The sequence below is a fragment of the Camelus dromedarius genome, chromosome 21 (assembly GCF_036321535.1).
Source record: "Camelus dromedarius isolate mCamDro1 chromosome 21, mCamDro1.pat, whole genome shotgun sequence".
NCBI lineage: Eukaryota > Metazoa > Chordata > Mammalia > Artiodactyla > Camelidae > Camelus > Camelus dromedarius.
In genome coordinates this window covers 37,376,210-37,398,829 of record NC_087456.1, presented here as the reverse complement: position 1 = coordinate 37,398,829, position 22,620 = coordinate 37,376,210, and the positions used below count along the sequence as shown (strand labels likewise).

The 22,620-nt window shown below is 61.0% G+C and overlaps 1 protein-coding gene across 7 annotated transcripts in view; it reads right to left on the bottom strand.

The window, feature by feature from the left end:
* The window catches only part of NAV1 (neuron navigator 1), a 205,829-nt gene that overhangs the window by 62,770 nt on the left and 120,439 nt on the right, over positions 1-22,620 (bottom strand). For 6 of the 7 annotated variants that reach the window (XM_064477319.1, XM_064477314.1, XM_064477318.1 and 3 more), the window contains one exon: positions 18,221-18,583. In XM_064477319.1, coding sequence (XP_064333389.1) covers positions 18,221-18,583 — 363 coding nt within the window. Of the gene's footprint in view, positions 1-2,787; positions 2,881-18,220; positions 18,584-22,620 lie in introns of those variants that run through there. The other variant, XM_064477320.1, reaches the window with a different exon arrangement.

Genomic DNA, 22,620 nt, shown 5'->3' with positions numbered 1-22,620 from the left:
CGCGTCCCCAGCGTGGAGCCCCCTCTGGGCCAGGAGCAGTGCCAAAGGGAGATGTGCCTGCAGGTTGGCTTTAGCATCAGACAGGCCCCATGCTGTGACCTCAGGCATGCGCACCAAGCCTCCCTGTGCCTCAGTTTCTCCATCCATGAAATGGAATAACATGTGCCCTCCCCGCTCCATGTGGCTGTCGTGGGGATGAAACGGGCAGATGTTTACAAAGCACTCAGCACAGGACTGTCCTGGAGCGTCACATTACCAGGAGAAAGGTGATTGGCCCAGCTGGACACTGGCTGCTGCCACACTGGCCTTCCTGGCTATGATGCTCCCTGCCCTGCCCTGCCCTCTCTCCGCCTTGCCTCCCAAGCAGAGGGCAGGGCGCCACGGGAAGACGTTCAGCAGCAAGTCTGGTTTGCCTGTGGTGTGCACGTCCAGCCCCGTAAAACCCTCCAGACAGAAGCAGCCGCCGGCTCTGCTGTCCTGAGGCATTCTGTCCCCTCACAGGGGCCGACTCTGCGCCAGATCAGTGCCCTCTGCCCCAGAGGTCTCTGTGAGCAGGTCTTGTCCCCACAGGGCCCCCAGCTCCAGCTCAGGGCCGTTCCCAGGAGGGAGTCCAGGCGTGCTGAACAGGATTGATGCCTGCACTCCAGGCTTCCTGCTTGGAAGACACTGAAAGAGTGTTTTCTGGGTCAGGAGAAGAGAAGGGTCTCTGGGAGAGACCGTAACACTCAGGATGTGTAAGAAAGGTGACAGCCTCCCTGCCCCCACCCCCAGTAGATGCAACAACCACAGGCGTCTGGGGAGGAAGGGCCCAGGGATGACCACAGTGTCCTCGGGCCGTCGGTCATGGAAACGCTGGAGGGCCGCTCAGCCATTCCCCCTGATGCTGGACATCCTCCCCTGGCCGCCTCCTCAGGAGCCCGAGCTGGCAGGGAAAGCAGCTCTTTGATCCCTGCTGGCCCCAATCAAACATCATTTACAAGTTAAGTTGTGAGCCATCCCCAGAGCAGGGGCCTGGGCTGAGCCCTCCCTCCGTGGATTAGAGCCAGGGTCATTAAATTTTATATTTGAACTCTGGCAATTCTTGGACTGACCTCCACTTTACAACATCCCCTCTCTCCTAACTCATCAGCTACAATCCCGCTGCAAGTTTTGGGCTTGAATGAGAAGGAAACCACAGGCCTGAGCCAGCCCCACCCCAGGCGGGCAGCAGGCTGAGTAGGTGTAACGTGCCCTGGCACACCTGCTCAGAAGCCAGGCTCCGGCAAGACACCCGGTGAGCACGCAGCAGCCGCGGCCCCAGGACAGGGCGCTAAGCTCACGGCACAAAGCCTCGGTCTCCTGGGTGGGGCAGGCAGAGCATCAGTTCTAGGAATGACCTAGGAAAGGCTGGTGTCCGAAGGAAGGAGGGAGGGGCTCAGGGATGGGGTGCTGGAGTCGACCAAGAGATTTTCACGTCTTCCGCGGTGGGTGAGGCAAAGAACCGGCGTAAGAACTCTCCTGCACACCCTGTGTGGACCTGAAGCGGCGCCTCAGCTGGGGTGGCAGAGGGAGCCGTGCGGGAGGAGGTTATGAAGGGACCCTCCCCTCTGCCTTCTCCGAGCCAGGCACTCAGGACTCAGGACTCAGCCCAGGATCTTACCAGAAGGAAGAATGCCCAGAGGTCCCTGAATAGACCTCTGTTCTACAGACTATTCTGTTCATGAACTGACTCCTCTTACGACACCCCCACTAGTCATCTTAGCCAAGTGACTCCAAGGGTCCCAAGTCACATTCTTACCGTGGTGGGGGACAAAAAGCTAGAGGCCAGCGGGACTCTGCTTCCAAGGAGCTGAGTCCTTGCCCAATTCTTTGGCTCTGACTACGAGCCCTGAGACCGAGTGTTCGGAGCACCTCACAGGGCAGTCAGGGATCCCCGCAGCCCAGGGCTGCGAGGCTGGGGGAGGGAGTGGTCACAGCAAGGGGCATCCAGCCTCCCATTCAGCTCCTAATCTCCAACTTCCTTCGGCCCCGCAGGTCGGCAGGGAGACGAGGGGAGGGAGGGAGTACACCAGGGTGGAAGCTCCCGGGAAGGCCAGTGTCAGCCCTCTCTCTCAGGCTGCTGGAATTTCCGAATCCTCTCGGAAGTATGGTTTCCAAGTCAGCTGGGAAGGTCCCAGGGCTGGTCCCTGTCCTCCAGGATGCCTCTCCCCAAATCACCGGCTCTCGTATTATCCCAGAGAAGGGCTCCAGGTTCCACTCCGCTCAGAGACATCCAGTCAGCTGTGGGCTGGCAAATTCACCCCGACCCCCACCCCAGGTCTCTGCCTACACCTCCCAGCACCTCCTTTCACACCGAGAGACCCCCCAGAGCTTGTGGGGCTAAGGGAACCTAGCCGGGCCCCGGGGGTGCTGAAGCCCTCTCTCCTTGCACTCCCCAGACCCCCAAGACCCCCGCTCCCACAGCCCTGGCCCCACCGCACTGCAGGGAACCAGGGAAGTTCGGTCCAGTTGTGCTTCGCCCGGTCCCCGGGGACCCTACGCGTCCTGCCTTCCCTCCCTTCCCGAGACCCCTCCACACCCCCACCTCCAACCCCGGTGCCCACAAGCCAAACGCTCGGAGCCAGAGACTCAGGTGGCGCTGCCGTCCTCCGTCCTCCGCGTCGTGGACGCGAGGGGGGCCAAGACCCTCCCCCTTGCGCACCCCACACCCACCCCCGCGAGGCTGCGGTCGCGGTGGGGCTGGGGGCGGGAACGGGGCGACGACGCGCCCGCGGGACTGCGGCCCGGCGGCGGGCCCGGGGCGCTTACCTGCGGGGGAAATTCGCCGTCCTCCCCGCCCTGGGCGGGGGCAGATGCAGCATCCTCCCCGGCGCAGGCGGCCGCCGGCCGGTGGGCACCCAGCGCAGGACCGCCGCGCCGGCGCCGCCGACCCCGCGGAGGTCTGAGCGCGGCCACGCGGACGGCCGGGGACCCGGGACCGGCCCTCGCCCCTCCGCTCCCGCCTCTCCCCCGCCCGCTCGCACTCCCGGCTCCAGCTGCACTTAAAGCGACAGAGCCCCATTTCCGCGTCGCCGCCTCAGGTCCCGAGCCCCGGCTGCGAGCGGGCCCTTTAACGCCCGGAGCAGGTAGACAAAGAGCGGCCGCGGCGCGGCCGTTCCAGGACCGGGAGGTGCGACCCGGCCGGGGCCCCGACCTCCACCCGGGCGGCTGCGGGTCACAGCCCCCCATGCCGGCTGCGGGCCCTAAACCCCACCCCACCCCGTGCCGGCTGCGGGTCACAACCCCCACCCCACGCCGGCTGCCGGTTGACCCCAGCTCTTCCTCGCGCTGCGCGGGCACATGGGTGTGGGCATCCCTGGTCTCTGGGGACAGGAAGCCCGCGTGCGGTGGGTCGGGGAACCTGAACCCTCCCCAGAGGGCTTCCTCCAGCCGCCTCTCGGCCCCTTTCCAGGCTTTTAAAGTGGTGGGAGTAAGAGCATGGGATCAGCACATCCCCTAAAACCAGGTCTGCAGACGGTGCCAGGCAGGTGGGGCACAAGTGCCAGAGGCAGCTCAGAACTGCCCTCCTTACGGAGGGCGGGGGATGAGCACCCCCTCACCCGAGCAGTGCTGACCACCGGAGGTGGGGGCCTAGCCTTTCTCCAGCACCAGGGGAGACGGGGGACGGTGAGACCTGGATCCCACCACGCCAGGGTCAGTGCCTCCATCCAGGGGGCATTTTCAGCTGACTGATCAGGAAGAAAAGGACCCCAAGAGGTGAAGATTTTAATGCAGAGTAAGAAAAAAGTGGGGCCCAGTAGGAGAGCTCTCCCACCCCTCCCCTCAGGGAATTCCTGGTAACTCAACCCCCTTTGGAGGAGGAAGGAGGTGGCACTGGGGCTGCACCGCCCCCTCCCCTGCCTCCTCCTCCAGGCCTCACTCCCTGCCTCTGGGAGGGGCTGCGTGTGGAAGGCTAGTCCCAGTCCCAAAGTGACCCGGGCAAACTGGGAGGACATCTTAGGTTATAGCCGCAGTTTCTTTAAACAAGAGAAACAATGCCAGCACTGTTTGTTAAAAGCCCCAAAGTACTGAGCTAAGATGACTGAGAACCACAGAGGCTCTGGGTTTGGGCCACGTGGGTAACAGCCACGTGCAGAGACCCAGGCCAGGCCCAGGCCTCTCATCTCCTCACCTTTTAGCTTCTGGGCTACAGTTTTCACCAATGTTGAGGCAGAGGAGATTCTCACCCACTCCACCCACTCCCCTCCTGCAGGGAGGTCTGGTTGGTGCTTTGAGTCCTGGAGAACCTCCCTTCTCCCCCCCGACTGGCTATAGTCCTCGGGGTGCCCAGCGCCACCGCTCTGGCAGCAGCTCCAGCAGAGAGGCGACTCAGTCCTGGACCCCCGAACAGTCTGAGTTGGGGAGGGGTCTGTTTCTGAGGGCGCACTGTGGCCAAGTTTCCCAAACATGCTTTGAGATCAGAGGTGAGTACACAGCGGCAGTGCTCCCCCACCAACCTCTCAGGCGACCCCCTAGCATGTGGGGAAATTGGTTTGTATCCCCTTTATGCTTTCTGAGTTGTGGGATTTAGGAAAGATGCCCCAGGCGGACCAGCTTTGGGCGGTATCAGCAAGGCACCTCGCTCCAGGACAGTGTCCCTACCCCCCCCCCCCCACTCCCCAACCTGGCCTTCTGTCCTGGTCCCTGCCGGCCACCCCACCCTCACCACCACCGGAAACGGAGGGTGAGTCTCAGAGCCCCTGCCTGTGCAGCTGTGCTGGGGCCGGCCTGGCTCATCTGGGGAACAGCTTAGGGAGCCGGGCACCATGAGGGATTCTCTTCAGGCTCAGCCAGCACGGAACCCCGAGTAAAGCGACTCCGTCTCAGCCAGAGGAATGTCACCAGCAGGAGACGTTTTTCCTCCAGATCTGGCTGTGTGGTTTCCATAAGGTTTCCTCCTTTGTGGCTTTCTGGGCAGAGCCTGAGGGGAGGGAGAAGAGGCCTGGAAGGGGTAGAGCACAGGGGTTTACTTGGAGGACGCAAGCAAGTCTTTTGTGTGGGGGACTGAGCTGTCCCTGGACCTGCCTGCACAGCCCTGCAGAGCCCAGCCTCCTCTCTCTGCCTCCTCGAACCGGCAGCCTGCCTACCTTCCCCTCCCCAGGCACTTCACCCCCTACAGAAATGGGGGAACTGGCCCGAAAGAGAGCAAGTCTCAGCCAGCAGCTTAGCCAGGGGAGGGGTCCCATCTTTCAGGGTCCCCCAATAAGAGGATTCTGGGCCAGAGGATCTGTGAACCTCCTCCTTGGCGCCGGTTCCTGAGCAGCCAGAACCCAATAGAATCTGAGGTTTCCCTCTGCGTAGCCCCCTTCCTTCTCAGCGAGGAAGGTGGGCTGCACGGAGAGTCTACCTCCCTCCACTTTGGGACCCACCTTCTTGTTGGGGCAGGCTGGAGTGGACAGTCACCAGGAAAGACAAGGGTCCCTGGAGGCTCCTTGGGTAAAGACCATGCAAATCTGTACCTGCTGTTTTCAGCCAACAGGTCAAGGCCCTTTGGGTAACTGAACAGAAGGGCTATCTGGGTGCTTTTGTGAAGACAGGCAGTCACAGCCTCCCTGATCAGCAGCCCCCACCTCACCCATCATGGGGAGGGGGCAGAGTGTAGGGGACAGTGGTCTAGCTGCCTGGACAACAGTAGGGGGCACACAGGGATGACTCTGAGCTGTCTTTCTGGGTCCCCGGCTGCAGGGTTGTAGCCTGGGGCAGAGTGGCTGGGGGCCTGAGGCGCAGGGTGGAGGGGAGACACCTGCTGAAAGGCAGCTGAGAGTTAAGCACTTTTCCAGAAAGAAAACCCAGCCAAAGAGGGAGAGAAAAAAGACCTGTCCATCTCAGCCAGCCCGCTCCACGCTCCTCCCCCAAAGAGCCCTTGGGAGGCAAGATCCTGTCCATCTCCGGTGCCGGGTCCGCCAGGTGGCTCTTTATAGGGGCAACCGAGACCTGGAGAGGCCAGGGAATGTCCAATGCAGGGGGTGGGGGTCTTCCATCCAGATCCCCTGCCCCCCGCCCCTCTCCACACACACCTTGAAGGATCTCAGGCCCAAGGTCTCCAGACCAGTGCCCCACTGCCAGCAGAGACACCCAAAGATAGCTGGGGGGAGGCTCTGGTTGTCTCCCTGACAGTTATCTCAGACGCTGTGGGTTTGGTGAGAGCGAGGCAAAAAAAAAAAGGGAGAAAGACTTGCCGGAAAGTTCCGTGTGGTCTGGGTTCCTGGGTCACCTGTCTGGGCCCGACCACAGCCCGGAGTTTCTGCTGAGCCCCAGAAGTGAGAACCTCGAGAAGCCCAGGGCCCTGGGGTCGGCTCTGTCTCTGGACAGACTCCCACGTCCCCTCTTTCCCACCAGTTCTGGAGCTCTTCACCTCTTTAGGCAGAAAAGTCACACAGCAGGGGGAGCTGGGCCTGGAGACCCCGCTGTATCTTGTATCCCAGCCGGACTGAGCTGGCAGCATCTTGGCAGATGCAGGACAGAAAGTGTGTCAGCACGCAGAGAGAGGTGGAGAGAGAGAGAATTAAACCAGAATGGGGGAGGGGGTGAACTAACCGTGATCACCCTGTGCTGGGGCCTCACGCGGGCCCTGGGGAATGACCGGGCCACTTCTCTAATCCCAGCTTTTCCAAACCTACCCCAGACCCCGGCGACGCCACCGAATTCTGGGGATTCATTCGTTGTGACCTTGGTAGGAAAGCCTATAAAGTCATTCCTGGCCTCTGGGTGTCCCTTTCACATCACGAAACAGGGTTTTATTTCCAAATGACCCGGTGACCTCAGGCGAGCAGGTGTCATTACACTGGCTTTACAACACTGTGCCCAGGAAGGTCTGGAGAGCAGCCACAGGCATGGGAGCCATGACGACGCAGCCCCAGGTCAGGGGCCACGGGAGCCCCAGTGGCTGTCGTGGCCACTCGGGGAGGCAAGGGTTTTCAGGAGCTCCCTGTGTGTGACCCTGACGAGCTCTCCCCTCCTGGCCCAGCAAGGCTGCAGGCATCCTCACCAACCTCCAGGCCCCGCCAGAGGGACACACTGGGCAGCCCTGAACAGACCCGCTCCGAGAATCCAGGTGTCAGAGCCCAAAAAAACCTTCAGAGAGCATCCGGCTGGGCTCCCTCATCCTCCCAGAGGACAGGAGGGCTCAGAAAGGGCAAGCGAGGTGCTCATGGCCCTCCTTCCGTGGAAGCCTCTTGATTCCCAGGACAGCGCTCCTCCCCAACCCCTCCCCAGGGCGGCCGGCCGGCCGGGGCTCAGAGGGAAAGCTTCCGAGGGTGGTAGGAGAGTCTGGATCGGGCCCTGGAGCCAGCAGATGGGACTGTGGAGTGTCCCAAACAAAGCCCAGCCCTTCTTGGCCGGGCGAGATATCCCGGGGTAGGAAGTGAGCCAGCTGGGGGAAGGGGTCCGGCTTCCAGCTGTGTTACCGCTCCCCAAATATTTACAGGACCTCCAAGGAGGCTGGCCTTTCTCACCACCGCACAGCTGGGACGCAGGGCAGCCCCGCCAGATCTCACACAGTGGGCTACTGTGTTAGTCGTCTCAGCTTAACACCCTCTGTCCACGTCCCAAACCTCAGCGCCTGTGTGGTTCCGAGAGCACTGGGCGGACGGAACGGTGGGCACGGGGCCAGCAGGGAAGCTGCCCCTCCAGCAGGTCCTGGAGGACCCTGGCTGCCCCTGGGCCGATACGAACGCGTGAGCGTGTGTGTGTGTGATTTCAGGAGCCCCAGGGTCCCTATTACTGAGTTGGACCTCTAATCTCTGGAGAGAAATAGAAATAAAATCTCATACCACGTGTGGACACACTGTAAATGCCTGTCTCCTTTCACCCTGAACCCTGCTCTCCACCTCCACCTCCAGCCCTGCCCCTGCTCCAAGCCGCCATCCTCTCCTGCCCAGATGAACCCAGCAGCCTCCTTCCCACGCTCCCCGGGCCCCCTTGGCAACACGTGTCAGGCCTCATCCGCTCCTCTGCCTGAACCCGCCTACGGCCTCCCCTCACCTGCGCCGCCCGGCCCCTGGCTGCCTCCTGACCTCATTTCTGACCGCCTTCCCTCTTGTTTACTCTGCTTCAGCCACGCTGACCTCTCTGCGGGTCCCTGAACACGTGCCCTTCTTGCCTCAGGGCCTTGAACGTGCTCCCCTGTGCACGGTTTACTGGCGTTTCCCCCGACCACCCTCTCTAACACCCCGCACCCCGCCACTCTGCCCCTCGCGCTGCGCTACCTCCCTCAGGGCGCAGGTCCCTCCTGGTCTACTGTATACTCGCCAGCTGGCTTGCAGGCCCTCCCTTGTCTGTACGTGAGTGTAAGAATGCCGTCTTCTCCCTCCTGCTGCACCCCCGGGCCTGGGGCCGCAGGGGCTCGACAAGTACTCACTGGACATGTGAAAAAGCAACTTGAGGCAGCTGTCGTCCCCTTTCCTTTCAGACAGTGAGACTGAAGCACAGAGAGGCTAAGTCACCCATGCAGGGTCACGCGGGCAAGGGTGGCAAAAAATGTCCAGTCCATCGGACTCCAGGGTGTTCCAGGGGCTTGGACAGCCTGCCTCCCACGAACAGGAACCTAAGTACAGGGACCAGAGGAGAACAGAGACATACAGCTGCTGCCGCCCAGCCTTCGGGGCAGCTGCTCAGAGCTGGGGAGGGCAGGACCTCACACAGGAGCCTAAATCCAGAAAACAGCAACCATTCGAGGACAGGTCAGCACAGCCACGGGGCAGCTGGCTACGCCCGGGGCCCCTCTGCAGGGGCTTGGGGCTCAGAGAGGGATGGTGACAGGCAGGTGTTAAGCCCGCGTCCTGGGGGCCTCTGCTACGGAAAGTCCCACCACCCGAGTCTGCCCACGTGGCCGCGCCCATGGAGGGGGGGGGTCACTCCTGAAGCGCCCCTTGTCATCAGACCTACAGGGACTGGGGCACAAGCGAGACAAGGGACAGGAAGGCTGAGAGACGGAGGTGACCAGTGAGAAGAGAGGCCAGGAAAGGAGCCGGTCGATTGGGGGTGAGCAGCCAGGAAAAGAGGACAGCAGCTCGATGGAGATGCGCCCCGTCTCTCCAGCTGGAGACGCCCCAGGGCACAAGGCAGCCGCCTTTAACACGAGCTGGCCCCGGGAGCAGGGCAGGTGGGCTGGCGGGAAGGCTCGCCCTGCTCTGGGTCCGGCCCCCCGGGGCCGCTTCATCTTGGGGCTCGCCGGCCTGTCAGGGTGCCGGCTCCCTGCCCTCCGCCAGTGGACCTGGTGCACACATAGCCTCTCTGTATCCAGCCCCTCACACACGTGTTTGGACGGGTCTCACACAGCGTCTGTCTCTCATTCCCCTCCTTGGCGTGCACGTCACGAACACACTGGCTGTGTGTACCCATGGCGCAAGCCCCGGCAGCCTGTCCCACCTTGTCTCTCCGTGACCCTGTCTTGCACATTCCGTGACTGCGGATCTGTCTCTGATGCAGCTGCGTGCCTGCGGTCTCTCTGGGCCTCACTCTTCCTGCCTGTTTCTCAAATCCAGACTTTCATGTGTCTGCCTTTGCTCATCCGCAAATCACCCGACAGACAGGCAAGGATATCCTCGCACGCGTCTCAGTGGGCAAGGGCCCCACCCGGCCTGCTGGCTTGTCTTCAGCTGCAGTGAATGGTCTTTTGCTGCCTGACCAGAGACATTTGATAGCCCAGAGGCCACAGCTGGCCCCCCGGAGCATCCTGGGACCTGGGACAGCTCCGCCCTTGAGCTGGGCCCACAGAGCCCCAGTCACAGGCACGGTTTGCTCCCTCTGTCCCCAGCTGTGGCTGCAGTGGTTTCCCAAAGCACGACTCTATGTGAAGACGGAGAGGTCACTCAGGGGCATTGTGGGAGGGTCTCTAAAGACGACGCACAGTCCGCCGACAGCATGGCCTGCGGGGGTGCTGAGGGAAGCTCCTACCCCAGTGGAAGGCGTGGGGTCCCTGCCCCTGACGCCTCCCCAGCAGAGGGGCACAGGCACTGCATGCGCAGGGAAAGGGCTCTGCAGTACAGAGAAGAGCAGGGCCGGGGTGGGGCGGGGTGGGGGCCTGAGGCCAGGTTTGCTCTGGTGCCGCCTCTTGTAAGTTTGTGCTCCCGGCCCACTGAGCAGAGTTCCAGGTTCCTCACCTGTCAGCTGCGGGAAAGAACACCTAATTCGTGATGCTGTTAAGATTAAGTAAGATAAAGCCCCTGGTGTTTTGTGAACCACATCTGCTGCGATTGTCAGGCAGCCATGAAAGCACAACCCACTACGGTGCAGGCAGGGCCCAGGTTCCAGGATGGCCTGGGGTGGGACAGGGCCCACCCTGCAGAGGAACTGGGCAGGGCCGCGGGGGGTGGGTCTGGCAGAGACCAGAGAGCGACTGGGCACCGCCACCCAGGTTGGAAGGGTCCTTTCCACAGGTGGCCTTCAAACCTCTAGAGCTTTGGTTTTCTGGGGGCCAACCAAGAGAAGGGAGGGAGGTGACACGTGCTGAGCACCTGCTGTATGCCCAGCATGTTAACACAATGCACTGCAGCATCCCATTCCCACTAGAGCAGTGCGCACTTTCCCAAAGCCTCAGAGCTAGGATCTGAGCCCGCTCCAAACTTGTGCTCTTCCTGTAATATCAGACGGTGTGGGCTCCCCAGGCACCACACAAGCCCAGCTGGCTTATCCCAGAACACAAGGTGTGCGGGGCAGAGGGAGAGGCTGACGGTGAAAGAGGAGAGAGGAGCAGGCGGGCAGGCAGTGGGCGGGGCTGGCGGGGGGATGCCAAACCATCCCAGCAGCTTCCTCAGCCTGCCCCCATCTCGACTGTCAACCAGACTGCATGCCAACAAGCGCAGGAAAACCCAGCAGCTCTGCTGCAGGCTACCAGGATGCGCCAGAGGGGCCCCTCCCCAGCCTGTGTCGGTTGCCTTGGCAACCAGCACAATCGCAACCTTTGGAATACCTGGCTCACTCCAACCTTCCAGCATCCCAGTCCGGTCTGAACAGACCCGTGATCCTGATGGCCCCACACGGACTCAGGAGCGCTAGCCCTATTCTGTTTTAAGAATTAAGGGTGTTTTGAGAGCCAGGGGCTCTCTGAAGCCACCCTCTCCCTCCCTCCCAACAGACCCAGGAGTCTGACTCCACACCCTCCTTCCTGTCGTGCTGTCCTTTATAATTGATACTCTTTGTATCCCCACTGCGTGCCCTCTGCAGCCACAGCTCCGCAGACACAGACGGAGCCCCTCTGCGGGCACCTGTGACTCTCAGCCTGAGGGACTCCTCTCCGCCCTTGGAGAGCAGCCAGAGAACCAGGATGCAGTGCCCCGGGAGCTGCACTCAGCCAGTCACGGACGGGAATCGAAAGAGATAAACGTGTCCTTGTCCTCGGGTGGGACGTGATCCCCGGGAGTCCCCAGGCCCCACAGACCGGAGCAGTGACCTGCACACGACAGGCCCTGCACTGGCCTCCCCACCCCCATCAGTGCTTTCTGGAATTGCCTCCCAAATAAACCACTTGCACTCAAACCCTCGTCCCAAGGTCTGCTTCTGGGGACCCCATCCCAGGCACCCTTCACATACTACACACAAGAGTTAGTGTGAGGGACAGACCACCCCGCTAGCCGGGTCACTTGTGTGGTCCCGTGGGCAATGAGCTTGGCCACACTGCACAGGCACGTGCTGGACCCATGGCCGGTCTCCAGAGCACACGCGGGCTCCCTCTGCCCCACGAGAGCCTCGTGCGAACAGGTACCGCTGGCCCAGGACACCTCCCACCAGCTTGATAACCCGCTTGGTTTGTCGCTGCCAAGTGAGGATCAGAAACGTCACTTTTAAGCATGAAGGTTAACACATGCTTTTCCAAATCCTGTCTTATCACGGAGAGTGAGCACGTGGCAGCTTAGGCCCGCCAGCGTGCCACCGCCTGGCGTCAAACGGCTAACCAGCAGCAGCCAGCGATCAACGCCTGACATACGAGAGGTAAACGCGCCCACGAGTCACGGTCCTCACTCCGCCCGCCCAACGGCACTGCCTGTGCCGGTAAGGCCGCTCTCGAAGGTCACTGAACGGCACACAGCAGGACTAAAATCACACCAAGACGCTGTCACAAAGCAATAAGACCGTCCCTCACAACAGACTCATGCCCAAGCTCAGCGAGCTCGCCCATCGAGTTTAAGAAGTCTGGTTCTGATTCTCTAATGGCCCCCTGGTGAAGACAGGGGCCATCGGGTAAATGAGCAGAACAGTAAGTTGAGATCAGAGCAAACAGATTTCAAACCAACGGTTCTTTACACGTTTTTAAGCACTCCTGCTCTTTTCCACTTGATCCTCACAAGGCAAAGTGATCATCTTTTTACAAATGAACAAATTAAGACCCAGAGAGGTTGGTGACCTGCTCAGGGCCACACAGCAGGCGAGAGGGTGCTCAGGGCGGAGCTCCAGGCATCCAGATGCCCCTTCCCCGGCACCGCAGGCAACATCGGCCATGGCTGCGTGAGTGATCCAGGGTCCACACTGTAATCGTGAGCTGTTACCCCCAAAGAGGCAGCAACCAACGTCTGGTTAATGCCACGTCGCCTCTTCCACCAAGACAGCAGCCGTCCCACCTCCCTGCTAGACTGAAGCCCCTCAGGGGCAGGAACTGTCTCCTCCCTGAGCCTGAATGCCGGGTCCTCCCCAGGACGGCCCCTCCCCTCTGTCCCCATCCTAGTGTCCACCGGCAAAAGCCAGGCCTGGCCCAGCCGCCCACTGCGTGGGATGCCTAAAGGCCTGCCAAGAATGGGGGAGACAGAGACTCTCCTCCGCCTGCCCAAGTCCAGGAGTTCTCTCCCCTCTGTACAAACCCCACAAACCCAGTGCCCATGGCAAGAGGGCTCTGTCACGGAAGCTAGGGGGTGGGCACCTTGGGGCCCGCCAAGCTAGGGCACGGCCAGCGAGGCCCCTGCTCAGGAGCGCAGCTGCACAGGCCCTGGCCGCCGCTCCGCAAGGCGGGAGAGGCTCTTTAAGGCTGGAGCCCCTGCCTCTGGGAGCCCAGAGCCAGCCTGGGAGGAGGCAGAGGCCTACGGTTTATTTTATTTGACATCCTTCAACGTCAGGACACTTCAGCGCCAAGGAGGAAACGAATCCCGTCTGTCCCCAAGCCCCAAGGACAGCTCAAGAGGGCAGGTTGGGGGGGCGGGGACAGGAGGGGACAGGCTGGGGGCGGGGCCAGGAGGGGGCTAGGGTGGGGGGGCGGGGCCAGGAGGGGTTAGGGTGGGGGCCGGGCCAGGAGGGGCCAGGCTGGGGGCGGGGCCAGGAGGGGCCAGGCTGGGGAGGGCGGGGCCAGGAGGGGCCAGGCTGGGGGCGGGGCCAGAAGGGGCCAGGCGGGGCCAGGCTGAGGGGCGGGGCCAGGAGGGGCCAGGCTGGGGCCGCCAGCCGCACGGTGCGGGGCGTGGGGACCACCTGAGGACAGTTTCTGGGAGACCCGCTGGGCCCAACACACCGGCAGGGCTCCGTCAAGGAGGCTGGTCAGCTCTGGCTAAGACTGCGGCTGTAGGCCGCTGGACAGCGGTCCTGCCAGTACCGCAGAGACAAGGCTACAGCAGGTGACAAGCGCCCCTTGGAGGTGTGCGACAGGCAGCGCTGCTGGTGACACGGCTGGGATTCCTGCCTGACGCTGCGAAGCCCAGACACAGCCTAGAGCATCACTGGCCTGGCGGAAATGGAGACAGTGAGAGGCAGGTTCAAGTCAAAGGAGGAAGGGGCCGCAGGGCAGTCCTGCGTCCACCTCTGCAGATGCGGCCCTCCACCCCTCCCGCCCCGACCCCCAGGCCAGTGACACAGAGATGGCTGTGCAACTTACCTTCTTACTCAGATTAAATTCCAGACCTTCCTATCTTCAGAAAAACAAATTCCTTTTGTTTTTTCAAGAGGTAAAAGCGTCCTGAGCTGCCGTTTGGACAGTTAGCAGCCCGTCGATGTTGCTGGTGGTGGTGCACGCTGGGCACCACCCTGCAGGACCCGAGGCAGGCGGCAGTCAGTCCAGGGGCCAGACTTTAAGAGGACCATTCACAGCCTGAGACCTTCCAGAGGAGGGTGACTAGGATAACTGGGATCTGGAAAACTGGGCCATGTAAGGAAGCACTGAAATGAGCCGGGGCCTTTTTTTGGTCTCGAGAAGAAATTGAGCCATCACTAAGAACACGCTGAAATATTTGAATGAAGAGTTACACTTCCTCTCTTTTCCTCGGATGACAACCAACAGGCAGAAGTGAAGCAGATTTCAGGTGAAGCCTTAGAAACTGTCCTGTAACCTCTATTTGGAATGGAACGCGTCTCCTGTCACTGATCACACAAACCACGGCTTGAAGACTGGCTGTCGGAGTTCCTGCAGGGAAGATCTGCACACTTTACGGGAAGGACTGGCCCCAGTCACTGAGAAAAGTCAGAAACAATGTTTTCTTGAGTGAGCGGAGCGTCGGCCCAGCAGGCTGGGCGTGAGACTTGGGGTCTGTATTTTTTTAAAAATCCCGTCAGCTTAGAGGAAAGCATTGGGGAAGAAGTTCCTGACGCAGGACTTGGCAATGAATCCTTGGCTACGACACTCACGGTGCAGGCAACAAAAGAAGCAGCAGGTAAACTGGACATCACAAGGTGAGAAGTGTGTGTGCATCCAAGGGCACAAGTGGCAGAAGGAGAAGGCGGCGCACAGGACGGCAGAAAGTGTTTCCTGCCCAAGAAGGGCCTGCCACCCAGAACATACAGAGCTCCTCCAACCCCACCACAGCAACGGAACGGCCCCGTTAAAAAGCGGGCGAAGGGCTGCCTTGAATGGGTATTTCTCCAAGAGGACAAAGAACAGCTAGTAAACACGTGAAGAGGCTCAACATCACTAGCCATTAGGGAGATGCAGGTTAAAACCGCAGCAACATACCACTGCGCACCCATCGGGATGGCTGTTATTAAAAAACCAAATAGAAAGTAGTGCCAGCGAGGATGTGGGGACACCAGGGCCCCCAGGCCTCACCGGCGGGAACGTGAAATGCTGTGGCCACTGTGGAAAACAGTAGGGAGGTTCCTCAAAAAGTTTAAAATAGAGTTACCATGTAATCCAGCAATTCCACTTCTGGGTACACACCCAAAAGAATCAGTGCAGACTCTCAAGGAGATACCTGTGCAGCCACGTTCAGGGCCAGGTTACTTACGACAGCTAAAGGGGGCAACAACCCACATGTGCATGCTGCTGTGCACACGGATGAACGGAATGTGGTCCATACGCACAATGCAATATTATTCAGCCTATAAAGGAAGGAAATTCTGACACCTGCTACCGCAGGGATGAACCTCGAGGACAAGATGCCGAGTGAAATAACCCACTCACAAAACGACAGACACCGTGCGGTCCCACTTACAGGAAGTCCCTGGGGGAGTCACGCTCACAGAGACAGAAAGTGGAAGGGCTGGGGCCAGGGGCTGGGACCTGAGTACAAATGGGGCAGAGTTTCAGTCCGGGGAGGTGAGCAGGTCCTGGAGAGGAGCGTCGGTGACTGCGAGACACTAGCGTGAACATCGTCAGTGCCACTGCGCTCTGCACTTAAGAGTGGCTGACGTATTAGCCATTTACCGGAGACACACTGTACCACAATTTTTAAAAATACGTAATTTTAAAGGATATGATCGTTTTGGCAGCTGCAGCCGATTCCCCTTCCTCATTCTAGTTTGCAGAAGCCCAGCGCTCAGCCTCACCAGTCCGGCTGGCCCGGGGCTGGGAGTTCCAAGAGGCAGGAAGTGAATGGCCACGGGCAGTGGCTGGTGGGGGAGGACGGGTGTCACTGGTGGGTGAGAAGGGAAGGGCATAGCCCTGCCCATTTATTGAACTGGAAAAGCAGCTTTCTTAGGAGCAGGACATTTTCTAAATTGCAAAACCCAGATGGAAACCACAGTGGGGCGGGAGGACATGAGGAGGCCGGCAGGACAAGTGTGGCCCAGGTTGGCCGGTTTCTCCAAGGTCTGCGGAACTTAGGATGCCCTGTTTCTAGCAAAAACACAACACTTAACCATGAAAACACATCCTTGACTGCTTACATTACAGTGACTGGGGCATGCACACAGAGTCCTGTCAACTCTGCCCAAGCAAGGGGAAGGACCGGTGTGCTCACAGCCCTGGCGGGGAAGGGGACGCCGGAGAGTCCGCAGACCGGAGCGCTGGGAGATGCTGCTGACTGCAGACTGACTGCAAACAAGCCCTGTCAGATTATCTTGGAACCAGCACTGCAGTCACAGCAAGGCCCACTTTACAGGGGTGGCCATGACAACACGTTTTTCTGGACCCCCGAGAGCTCGAGGCTCCCCTGGGCTGCTGGTGGGTGAGTGCGCAGGGAGGGAAGGCCTCACTCCCGCCAGACCAGGGCACTCTGCTTTTTCACACACACACAGTGTCCAGAGGGAAGAGGAGATGGAAAGCGTGCAGAGGCGTCTGTCCTGGCTCCCCAAGCACGCACACCCCACCTCTGAATCTGTGCCCCCACGACTGGCCACCCACTACCACGTCTGTCCCAGCTGCTGACTCCAACGGGCTCTGCTCAGACTGCCCAGGCCCTCAGGGCAAGGCTGGGGCCCTCAGGGGCAGGAGTCCGTCCCCTCTTTTAGAGGGGTATTTTAGCAATAATAACAACAGTAACCACAGCAATTAAAATTAACAGCTAATACGTTATCGAGCAAAAAGCCAGCAAGTATTCCAAGCACTTTACATGATGAATGCCCGTAATCCTCATAACCACCCTGAGACAGGTTCTACTGTTACCTGCACGGAGCAGGTAGACAAACCAAAGTTCAGAGAGGTTAGCTGACTTGCCCGCGCTCACTCGGCTAGTTAGGTGCCAAAGTCCCACCACCTGCCCTAGACCGGGGGCTCTCCAAAGGCAGGAGTCCTGGCCCTGGGAGTTTTCAGCCACTGGGCAGGGAGGGGCCCTCACCTCCCTCCGTCTGGTCTGGGAGCTCCCTGAGAGCGAGGCCCTGATCCCTCCCACACCTGGGGACTCTCAGAGCCCTGGGCCCCCAGGGGTTGTGCCTCTGCCCTGTCCAGCTGGCGCTCCCGGAGGGCAGGGAGCTGACGCGTCCTCAGAGAAGAAGAAGCTTCCTGGGACAGAGGCTGAGCCTGGCAGCACCCGACACCCAGGCTCTCCTCCTGCGCAGCAGGGCCTCTGCGCACAGGAGGAGCTGGACGACCTCTCCCAGGTCCTAGCCCCAGGCTGGTGGATCTGAGCGTGAGGTCGGCGGGCCTGGGACTCGCAGGCAGTAAACAACCCCATTCATGAGTCAGTTGTTCTGCTTCAGAGCGGTCTGCCAGCTGGACAGGCCCTGCCAGGCCCTCCCAGTGCATCCCAGGGTGGGGAGCCGTGGACAGTCTGGAGCTTGGCTACTTTACAGTCTCTTCCAGTTTTAGCTGTTTACTGGGAGAGGGAGTCCCCGGAGAGGCCAGGGGTGGGGTGCCCCACTACCTGTGTGGTCCCTTGGAGGGTCCACAAACCAAGGACAGTGGAGGGAGGCAGAGTCAGCAGAAAGGTGCCCGCAAGCTTCCAGGAGCAGAGCAGCTCTGCTCTCAGGGCTGGGACCCCCACGTCCCCAGCTCTTCCTTCTTCCTACCCTCTTGCCCACCTCCCCACACTGTCCCCTCTGGCCCCCTCTGGCCCAGCTGCCTCGCAAGCCCAACCCTGACCACTGGGGCAGAAGAAGATAAACAGAGGAAGACGGCAAAGGGCTGGACAGTCCGGGGTCGGACGGGGAAGTTGTGTGGCTGGCAGAGGTATGCCGAGGAGGAGAGATGGTGCCAGGGTGGCGGGGCCGGGGGCTGGGAAGCTGGCGGAGGAAGCCCAGTCCCCTCTGCCCCCGGTTCACCAGCGCTTCCAACACGCACTTCCGTGCTCTCCCCTCGGCAGCCCCTCCAGGTAACAGGGCCCTGTCACTCTCATCCTCAAATGGGGAAGAGGTCAGGAGGTCCAACGTCCCCACGGCAGCCTGAGGAGGGCCACCAGCAGGAGGAGGGCGGGGCATGCCTCAGAATGACAGCCACGGGAGCCAGTGACAGGGGTACCTTCGCTGACCAACCAGCTCCTCAGACCTCGGCCTCACACCCCACGGCAGCCTCAGGGTCCTCGACAGGCAGCTTCACACGTGGGCCCAGCGCAGCGCCCTCCCCGGGCGGAGGCCCATCCACCCCACGGCGCGCGCCGGCTGGACTGTCCACCCCCAGCTGCCCACGGGCCACCCCTACCCGGTGGTGATGTCGTCGTCCTCCGTCATGGTCTTCCCCATGAGGTCGCTGTCGCTCATGTAGCCGGACTTGAGGTCCACGTCGTCTGAGTCCAGGGACTCCACGAGCTCCAGGCGCGAGATGTGGCCGAGCTTGCTGGGGGAGCGCATGGGCATGGTGTGCGAGTAGTGTGCGCGCTCCCCGTGCGCGTACCAGGCGGGCGGCCCCTCCGAGCGGCCGCCGCCCACCGACGGCGCGTCGCCCGCCTGCAGCCGCGGGCTGGACTGGCCGTAGCGCCAGGACAGGGGCGACGAGCGGTTGGACAGGCTGGACACGCTGCGAGGGTTGGCATCGTCGCTGTCGTAGCAGGTCATCTCCAGGGAGCTGGGCGGGGCGGAAGGGCACCGGTTACTCTGCAGCCCCGCTGCTCCGAGCCTGTCCCGTGTCCACTCTCACGCCCTCCCGCCTCTGTGCGCCGCCCAAGCGCCCGGGCCTCCAGGGGTCCTCTCACGGTGTGTGTGGCCCCTGCCGTGAGCCAGCTCGGACTGTCAGAGGAAGAGGACGGTGAGTGCTGGGGAAGGAGTCCTGCACACGGCCGCGGGCACAGGGTTTGCGACACGACCTGGGTTGGAACCCTTTTCTACCACTGATTAGTAAGCCACCAGAGGAAATGCATCAGCCTCGCCAGGCCTCCACCTCCTCCTCTGTGAAACGGGCATAACAGCTGCTTCGTCCTCCGTGAAGGTGTAAGGGTCACATGTGTAAAGACCCGACACGGTGCCTGTTCTACGGAAGGTGCTCAGAAAATAGGAAGAGAGACCTGGCGGGGGGGGGAGGGTCGCCTGAGCGTGGGAGGCCTGGATCACTTCTTTTGTTCAGGTACCTCTTTTCTGTTTCCAAGCTCAGGGTGAGCTGCTCCCCAAACCAGAGATGGCAGAGCCAGGAGTAGGGTGCACAGCGTACAGAACAAGCTTTAGGAACCTGAGATGTCCGCAGTAAGACTAGTCCAAGGTGAGGGCATCAGAGGCAGCAGAACCTCACCAGAGGACAGAGCAGCCCAAGCTTGACAGGAGAGAACACAGGGAAATGGACGGAAGGGGTGAAGGCAGGACTTCCAGGGTCCCCAGTCCCAGGCCCTGCTGGGCCAGGTGGAGGAAGCAGCCTAGATGGCCTGAGCCCAGGGCACCTGGGGGCTGTGGAAGGAGATGCTTTTCTCCCGTGGGGGCCAAGGTGGCTGCAGAGAGAAAGTATAGCTGGGATCTGCTTGGACCGGTGGCCTGGATTTGGGTTCACAGACCCACAGCACCACCCAGCCTAGCGGTGTTCTTAGCCCAGCAACCACAGGAAGGGCTCAGGGGCTTGGCCTAAGTGAAGCCACAGGTCTAGTAAATGAAACGGAACCTGTGGACTGAGAACACTGGACGGTGAAAGCAACCTTGAGTTACCCAAAGCCCAGGAACCTTCACTCTGCGCACACACCTGCTTCTTAGCCACTCTGGGGGGTTGGACGGGGGGTGGGACACTGATTTTTCTATTTTTAAAATGGAGGGAGCTGAGTGGGCCCTGAGCCTGATGGTGGTCCCTGCAGAAGTCCTGTGGATGGGCAGGGGACCCTGGCTGGGCAGGGCAGTTAGTGTCCACTGCCTCTGACCCTTGTGGACCATGAGGCTCGTCCCTGCAGAAGACCTAAGACAGAAGGCAGCTCCCTGAAGGAGACACCGTGGTCCTGTGGGCCGACCTGCCTCGCGCACCACTGCGTGTCACCACTCTGCACTGGGCCTGGCAGGGGCTCGGTGCCCGAGAACGCATGGAGGGTGAGAAGCCATGATGAATGAGCAGGGCATGCTGAGTTATGAGACTCAGCACCGGGCCTCGAGCAGTAAGTGCTCAGCAAACAGGGAGGCAGGGAGCAGAAGGAGGAGAACGGTGACGACTGGGGGACAGGACAACGGAGAGTCCAGGGGAGCAGTTCCTGTAAGAAAATGCACGTAGACTGTGGGGACGAGTGTCCAGACCCTGTCCCTGTCCCTGGCAGGCCCCGTCCCTGGCGGGCAGCCTGTTGGACTCATCGCACCACAGGTGCCTCTTCCTCCTCCGCCTCACTGTTCCTTCTTGTCCCCAAACACATCTCCAAACATCTCTCGGCGGGTGGCGGAAGATTCTAGCTCAAAGTTCGTCCTTGATTTCTAGTCCTGGATCCAGCCCTGTGGTCTTGCTTCTCTCTGGGGAGGGGTTTTTGGGCTGGAGGGCATGGTGAGCCTGGCGCAGGGGGGAGGGCAGAGTTTCATTTCCCCTCCAGCCCCAGCCCCTGACCCAGACGCTCTCCGTGCTGGGGAAATGAGCCAGGAGAAACAGAGGAAGTGGGCCAGGAGGGAAGGTTTCGGAAAAGGAACTGAATCTACAGTTAGTCTCCAAGTTCCAGGGTGAAAATGACCTTGCTGGAGGCACTCACTGGTCCGTAACCCCCTCAGGGACAGCCTGCGTCCGTCCTCAGGGCGGGTGCCCTGCACTGCGCCTGTGCACAGCCGGCCGGGCTCTCAGCTCGCTGGACGCAGACGCCACCCTGATCAGCCTGTGTGACTCTGCAGCGTGACCCCTTCTCCCAGCCTCTCGCTGCTCCTTCTCAAACCCAGGGGATGTGTATGTACCCTGTCCACTCCAGGGCTGAGGCCAGGGCTGATGGATGGAAAGCACTTCAATAAGTAAAAGGGCCATAAAAGTTCAGGGAATCATTGTTTGGGCTATCGAAGTGTGGACCAGGATAATATAAACCAAAGGCTAAGAGAGGAAGTGGCTCTGGGTCCACAGTAAACAGAGAAACCAGCTCAGGGCTCTCGGTTTCTTTCCCATAAAGGGAGACAGAAGCCAGAGGCCCAAGGCCTTCCCCCCAAACCAGACGACTTTGTGCAAAAGGTTTCTGGCTTCCCTCCTCCGGCTCCAACTCCACAGAAAGCAGCAGAGCCTGCCTGGGGTCAAGCTGTCTTAACTGGGGGGCCGGGGGCTCAGAGTCAGGGGAACAGGAGGCGGGAGCCCCGCTTCTGCCCTTCCCCAGTGGGTGAGTCATTTGGGGTGTGACCCCCTCAGGGACAAAGCACTTGCCGTCCTCTCTGACCTGGGGCTGGCTGGTGATTTGGCGCTGAGCCCGCTGCAGCAACTTCCCTGCCTTGGGGAAGGACGTTCAAGATGTCATCCATGGGGTCCCTAAAATGGTGAGCCGAGCCAGACCCCACCCCACTGGGGCTCCTGCTTGGGGCTGTGAGGGATGGAGGCTGGAGACAGATGTAAAGGGACCTGAGCCCCAGGGCCTCCTGGAGCACCACCGTCCACTTTTCTCCAGACCGCTCCGATCACATCCCTCTCAGAGTCGTGGTCCTGCTGGCCTGAGCAGAGGTGACCTCAGAAAGAAGAGGCTTTGCTTTATCGTTTGAAATATTTTAGATGTCTGGGAGCAAAGCGCAGAGTGTCCCAGGTGGAGGGTGGGACGGGGGCTGGGAGAGGAGTGGTGGACAGGGGGAGAAGAGGGTCTTTGTAGGAGGACCGCGGCCAGTGGGTGGGTGCTACTGAAGCCAGTTTCTGCTCCGTTTCACAGCAGTGGCAGCCCCACGAGGATGGGGACAGCTGAGGGGTGATGAGTTCTCTGTCACTGGAGGCATGCAACTTTAGTCTGGATTTCACATGGCCACACACTTGGGCTAAGGAAAGCCCTCTTTCCATCCCTCCGTGTCCCAGCTTTGCTCTCATTTTCCAACCCTAGGAGACGGGGAGGAACCCGCTTCCAGTCCAGCTGGAGAGGCTGCCCATCCCTCTCTCAACCCTCCTGCTCCACGTCCCCCCCACCCCGATGTCTCAATCCTGGCTGTTGGCTCCCTCCCTTGCTACCCCCAGGGTGGAGCCCAGCCCTCTGTCCCCCTTGGAGCTGAGGCATGAGCTCATCTGGGCAGCCCGAGGAGCCAGAGGGGAAAGTCTGAGTCACGGCAGCGCCCGCGGCCAGGACTCCGGTGCAGGAGAGGCAAGTGCCCCATGCGGCCCTCGGCTGCAAGGTCTCGCCAGGGGCAGGTGGAGGGGCCCCCGCTGTGCTGGCCCCGGGTGGGAGGAGGAGGAAGGACCCCGGGTGTCAGGAAGGGCCCGACCCTGGAGTCCAGAACGCTGGGAGCTCAGAACCGGAGGACAAAGGGAATTAATGACACCGTGTGAACACGTGGAGACTGGCACCACAGGAGGGAAGTGGACACGGGGGATCGCACACTGAGCCCTGTGCTGGTGTCTGCTCCCCGCCCCTCCTCCCCCGCTTCTGCCTAGTGATTTTCCAACTGAATTAAATGAAATGTAACTCTCGAGCAGAAGCAGACACCAGGCAAGGCCACGCTTCTCCCGTGGACGTGGCCGAGCCCTGGCTCCCGCAGCTCTGACCCCAGGGGCTG